Source organism: Eutrigla gurnardus (genome assembly GCF_963514095.1).
Source record: "Eutrigla gurnardus genome assembly, chromosome: 18".
Lineage (NCBI taxonomy): Eukaryota > Metazoa > Chordata > Actinopteri > Perciformes > Triglidae > Eutrigla > Eutrigla gurnardus.
The window spans coordinates 4,309,320-4,316,200 of record NC_139929.1 but is presented as its reverse complement, the minus strand read 5'-3'; the positions used below and the strand labels follow the sequence as shown (position 1 = coordinate 4,316,200).

Below are 6,881 nucleotides of genomic sequence, written 5' to 3'. Positions count from 1 at the left end.
TGCATGAAACGTGTGTTGTCTTTAAATTGCTTTGATGCACTAACTGTCCTCAGCCAGTATTACCAACCAATGGATATAGACTTCATGATTTATTCTGATGAGGTGTTACCTCTGACAGAGCATTGGAGTGGATTGTGAATGCCACCTGCTGGGCTCTTTGTGGAACATCCACGTTGTGTCGGTGTCGAATAGCAAACGCGTCCCTCTTTCATCTGCTCTGCATCACCGTTCTGTCTTTATTTCATGCCATCACTGTCGCTTTGCCTGAGGGGGATCACAAAGACTCACTTGGGTTCTCTGCACAGAGAAAAAGGGAACAGCACTGGTCAACCGCGGAATTGTCCACTAGGAAACTCAGATGGACTCATGTGGTTAAAGGGGACTTTAATTCAATACAGCGCACCCTGCCTCTGGGCATTAGTTTGATATGCGTCTGAAAGTAAACAGAAGCCGGGATGTAACCACTAGTGTTAAATATCAAGCGGCTGCCGGGGCCAGAACTGACATGAGAGGAAGAAAGAAAACTGGAAAGTAGAGTTTGTGCAAAAAAAAATGCTGCCGGGAGAAATAAGTACATGGAATATTACAGATGACTAGTTTACAAAATAAGGTTTGATTTGCCATAAGCTATATATCCACCCCTGTTCATGCTGTTTCCTCTGTAATGGCTTTTTTTTTTTTTGGTCACGCAATAGATTAAGGCTAAGAAAAGCAATACCCGTTATTTTATGAAACATGGGTGGTGTTTATTTTAATTCTTTCATTCCTTGTATGCGGTATGAATGACTTCTGGGCGGACATTTACACAGATTGACAACCGTGGCAGTGTGACAACAGACGGATACGGAGTTTACACTGTCAATCACAAGATCCGATTCAATACGGTTTAAAATGTTGGAGCAAAAAATAAATCACAAAAAATTAATTGTTTTTTTGCTGCACATTTTGTTTTTTGACAAAATTGGACATTAAAGCAGAACTATATCGGGGGATGGGTTGGGGGGGGCATTGTCACCATATTACATTTTTGTCTTTTATTTCACACACACAAATATTAAGACATTACTTACACAACTGGCACCCTTCCAACAACACAACAATACAAAAAAAATCATCAGATGAAGATCCAGACATTCTTTTTAAATTGCACAACCAAGCAACATTGTAAACAAATATCGGCTGACATATCAAAATCTCATTTGATGGGCGAGTCTAGGATCTCTTGATAATCCTGCCGGATGGCCCTGCTCACCCTGTACAGCTTGACGCCTGTCAGGGTGAAGACGCTGACCATGATGACCAGGCCTCCGATGACGTCGTAGACGGACGGGATCATCCTCAGGACGATGAGCTGCAGGAACATGGCCACCACGATCTCCAGATGCTGCACTGTGCTGACTAAGGCTGGATGGAACTTGTTTAGGGCGTAGTAGACTCCGAGGAACGCCACAGTGGAGCAGATACAGATCCCAATTAAATAGCCCCAGGTCTCCCCATCCAGGGGAATGATGGGCTCCTGCATGATGAACATGGTGGAGGCGCCCCACACCGTGCCCGTCCAGCCGAAGGTGAAGAGCGCCGTCCACATGCTGACGCGCTCCTTGATGGCCCTGTAGACGATCATGGAGAGGGCGGCGGTCAAGCCGGCCATCACTGTCATTGTGTAGCCAAAGGCCTCCTTCCAGAACCCCAACCTGGACTTCTCCTCGTCCGCCACGTTGGGCACCATCACCAGGCACAGGCCGAACACGCTTCCCACCACCGTGACCACGTCGGTGTAGCCCAGCCTCTCGTCCAGCAGCAGGAAGGCCAATATGGCGCTGAAGACCGTGGTGGAGGCTCGCCACATGAGGGTGCCGTTGCTAGGGGGTACGATGGCGAAGGAGGTGTAGGCGCAGGTGATGGAGATGACGTTGCACACACCGTAGAAGAAGAGACGTAGCCTGTAGCCCTTGGGGCCGAAGGGGGCCTCCTGGTAGTAGAAGACCACCAGGATGGACAGCACCTGGATCACGGAGCGGATGAAGAGGAGCTCCAGGGAGGGCACTTTGGAGCGGTCGGCCGCCAGACGGGTAATCAACGCCACGCAGCCATGCGCCACCGCCGCCCCGAACAAGGCCATCCAGGTCACCCTGGAGGCCAACACATTCGCCTCCCCGAAGCTCGCCAGCTGGCCCTCGACCCCCTTGTCTCTCTGCACGCTTGGCTGCTTAGGCTGGGTCTCCATGGTTCCGAACAAAGTCCTGTTACCTTTGCTCTCCGACACCAGCTTCTTTCCCACGTTGGCCTCCGCGAAGGCGCCAAACTCCTCGAAAGAGGGCGCGTCGTCGTACCCTTCATCGCCGGGCTGGGGGAAGTGGGTGGCGTATTTCACCGTCACCGTGTTTGGGTGGATCTTCACCCGCTTTTTGGATCCATACTGCAGCGAGGACGGAGATACATCCATGGTTCCTTATGCTTCAGATGGGCTAATCTGAAAAAATTATACAAATCATTGCAGCATGAGTAATAACATTCAAATAAATTGAACTGTGGTCGGATTTGAATTTACAAACCAGTCAAAACAGCTTTGCTGAAATAGAGAGACATGTTTGCATAATCAGTACCCACCCTTCACACCCCCACGTGCACACACACACACACACACACACACTTACCGTATCACCCCTATCTCACTTACCTTTTTCACTCCGCCTATGCCTTACACTTGTGTTGTGTTACTTTCTATAAATATCCCATGCGAGCTCATGGAAGCCAAGCAGCAAACACTCTGAGGATGATGCAGTCTGATGGGGATGAAATTACATAACAGGAAACCACAGAGGGGAACGACACATGAACGTGGGGCCACTTACGACATGAATGGAGTCGCACACCGTAAATTAACAAAAGCCGGCGACAGGGACGGAGTGAAAGGGGTTAAATGGTGCTGAATAATTCCAATGGTGCCTGCAGTCATGACAAAATTCACACGCTTGCTTTAAAACCGCAATGAGGTTTTGTTGAAGGGGGGAGATGACCAGAGGTGGTCCACAGATTTTATATCTATATATATAAATATATATATAAAAGAAAATCTTGTAGATATCAGGAATAAATGACAATTAAAGTGAATTATTACTACATTCATTCATATCCCTCAAGACACAGCATTAACCGAAACCACAAGGGGGCAGATAGGTACTCTTATTGCCTCCTCTCCCCTTGTATGCTCCTCCTTTTTTAAAATATGCACGAATAAAACTTGATCCTTCATAATAAACGATGACAATATGATGTTAGGTCGAAGGATAATGATAAAAACGTAAATTTGCCTCGTTGAGTCCGAAAAGACATCGTAAAGCTGCCATGAGCACTTATAGACAATTTAACGACGGGCTTATTATCTTTAGCTGCCAAAGAAAAAAATCAATAAATATATAGTATTTTCTAAACTCGATGCAAAACAGAAGAAAAATCACATTATTTCCTTTTGGGTTATAATTCAGGTCAATTAACGCGAGCTCTTGTCACGTGAATGATTTCATTTTAGTTTAATTTAACTGGCAAAGAACAACCTGGATTCTAAGAAATCGTTATGAATGGACATTTTGTCCTGTATGCATTATAATAAGCTTTTATTATGAGTGCAGCATCGTCTTACCTCTTGTTCTTTGAATAGTTCTTGTTGCATAAAAACCGGGGTTTGTATCATAAACGGAGCCCTCCTTTGATTTCTTGATCCTTACATTTGGCCAACTGCCATTTCCCCATCTTCCCCTCCGAGCCGAGGAGCGCCTCTTCAAGATGCGTCGCTGCTGCCTATTTGTTCTCCACGCTGCCGACGGACGCTGCTTCTGCTGCTGAGGCTGAAGCCGCTTGTGCTGAGGACGGTGGTGATGAAGATGATGATGATGATGATGATGATGAAGGTGGTGACGACGAAGCTGGAGGTTTGGAGAGCCGCGGGAGAGAAGCAACTGTCGCTGTCACAGCCAGTGGTTCATCCTCATCCTCCTCCTCATCCTCCTCCCCGAGACTCGCGTCCCACCTCGACCGTCATCTCTCAGAAGGGAAAATGGATGTGCGTCGGCCAGTCATCATCATCACCATCATCATCATCATCATCATCATGCTCATAACATTAAATCCCACTTCAGGAGGAGGACTTGATTTGCCCAGTTGAAGTAATTATACTGCGATGAAGGAAATCATAATAAGATGTCACATGCATCAAGCTTGATTGCACTTTGAATGACACTGGCCCATGTAATGATGTGGCCCATGTTTAAAGGGTGGGGTCTAATTCCTGCTACTGATTTTCTAGTGTTGTTTGCCACATGTTTGAGCCCCCCATCTGCAAATACACATGCTTTTATTTCTATTATGGGAACACATATTAACCATTAACTAGTTTCTTATTAGCATGTATATTAGTAGCATATTGGCTGTTTAAGCCATTATAAATCACTTACTGATGCCTTATTCTGTATGATCATATTCTGCAACTACCGGGCCATTAACTACTGTGAGAGTTTTCATCAATAACTTCCTAATTACTGCTTATTAATGTGAGTTAGGTTGTTGTAAACCACTTAATAAGAATAAACTAATACGAATAGTTCATGGTTAATATGTGTTCCCTAATCTAAAGTGTTACCCATATTTCTATTATTTATATCCACTGTTAATAATCATATTATTAGTCCTTTTTCTATTATAATAGCTGTTGTTATTGTTGCTGCTGTCTCTAGCAGATGGCTGCCCACCCAGAGACCGGCGTTGCCCGGTGCTCATCCATGAGGTAATGCTGGGTCTCTGTACGTCTAGACATGACGAGCATCAGGAGATCACTTCTGTTATATGAGTTGACGCCACATAAATAAATTGAATATTTAAATATATACCAGATTAACATGACTATTTCTTTTGGTGCAGCTTGAGGTGATTGGGATTCCCACAAATCCTCAATGGGATCCTCTCGTGAGACCGGCGGTTCTCCCTCGTGTGCAGTGCTCATTTTATCTCTTCTTCCTGAGAGCCAAGAACACATGAAGCGCCTGTTCCTCTTTTAGGACTTCATTCACTTTCTAAATACATGTGTTTTGCATCCATGAAGCCAAATGTACTGAATGCTGACGTAGAACAAACCTCAAAGGAAAAGGGAGGCGGCTCACGCTGACCGCATGTTGATGAAAGGCAAGCAAACATTCAAGTATGGGGGGAAGTTGAAAGCACTAAAATTAGATTGAGTTTACCCCCCCAGGCAAAGCAAGAGGAGCCTGGGCTGCCGGTTCAGACCGTACTGTTGTTGGCTCCGTGGACTCGGCTGTGATCTGAATTGGCACCGAGGGAGGCGACTTGTGATGTTGTGGCAATTAACTCAACGTTTACATTAAACAATTTGCGGTGAGTCGATGAGGCAACGAGGGGGGGGGATGTGGAGTTCGAGGGACGTGATTGAGCTATTACGGGCGCGATAATTGCTTTGACTCTTTCATTATGTGATGAAGAAATGAATAAGTAAGCGAGTCAACTTTGCGGAAGATGAAGAGGTTAATGGGTCTGAAGCAATCAGCAAGATGATGCACTTTAAAACATATATTGAAGCCATGTGGTTATGATAGAGGATAGAATTATTGGCATATAACTTACAGAGCTTGTCATATTTATGTGTTTTTCTGAATAATTCAAATGTCAGTGAATAATTAAAAGCGATATATATCACCATGTCGACCATCCTGTGTTGCCATGACTGTGATATTGAAGTCTAAATCCGTCCTTCATAACTAGACAGACACAATATACTTCAACTTTTGGCAAAGACATACAGTATTTCCCCAAAATGTCAAACTTTTCCCTTTAAAACCACATCCCGTTGCACTTTTGTGTTATTAAGGGAGGGATAAAACACAATCGATTCTCAACAGCCTCATCATCAATGAAACTTTTAAAGAAAAATCAGATCCATTCATTGGTTACATCACATTTCCTGAGAAGGAAGTGTTGCTGGAGGTTTTTTTTATCTTTTATTATCTCACTTAACAGGGGAATGAATCTGCTCCATTAACTCTCTCTAGGGAGACAGCACCTTAAGCTTCACTAATCTTGACCACTCATCTGATGTCAGGCAGCTTTAGCAGAGGCTTCACTTGGCAGATGCTTTCCTTCAACTAAAAAGTACATTGATTGCATTGTATATTATATAAGAAGCTTTCCCAACCCACCTCGCCGTGCCCGAGCTCATCAGCTTAATGTGCGGACACGGCCGATTTAAAACAGATATGAGGACATAATGAAGGCAAATTGCCGGCGATGGTAGGTTCTGTTTGTTGTTTTGGCCCCTGTGGTGCAGCAAAGTTGCGGTGCAACTTTTTTTGCATCACTAACAGATTTCAAGGAAGAACAAATCCAGCATACAAAACTGATAATTATGTAGTAGGTGCAGGAACAGCACCCCACTTGCATTTGCATGTGGTTAATGAACTTAACTTAGACTCAAGACAGAAAAACTCACATTTTCTTCCACAGAAACTTCTACTGTGGTCTTTTTATAGATTCCCTTTTTGTGCATTTTCATTTCTGTTACTGAAAAACAGTTTTCAACGATTGTTTACCAGTCTTTGCAACCGTCACCTCATATCTCTCTTGCTCGATTCTTCATTTTCTTTTGATGAGTTATTTTCTACTGAAAATGAGATTTATTGTTACCGCCATGGGCTTTTTGGTGAGCTATTGGAAAAAAACATAACGGCCTTGGCGTGTTTTCTATTGCTCATCTGTCGTTTTCTTTCCCAACCCTGTCCATCGTGAAAAAGGGTTCACGATGAACATGTGGCTCGTTTATCTCCCGTCTGGAGCTCAGGCCACCTGTCATTGAAGAAGCAGTTATATCAGTTTTA

The 6,881-nt window shown here is 44.3% G+C and overlaps 1 protein-coding gene across 1 annotated transcript; it reads right to left on the bottom strand.

Moving 5' to 3' along the window:
• Positions 1-925: 925 nt before the first annotated feature.
• slc35g2b (solute carrier family 35 member G2b) lies at positions 926-4,020 on the bottom strand. Its single transcript, XM_084033382.1, has 2 exons — positions 3,644-4,020; positions 926-2,473 (listed from the first exon to the last, which is right to left on the bottom strand). Exon 2 carries the CDS (start codon positions 2,444-2,446, stop codon positions 1,196-1,198), a length of 1,251 nt encoding a protein of 416 aa, XP_083889508.1. The 5' UTR covers positions 2,447-2,473; positions 3,644-4,020; the 3' UTR covers positions 926-1,195.
• Positions 4,021-6,881: the final 2,861 nt, after the last annotated feature.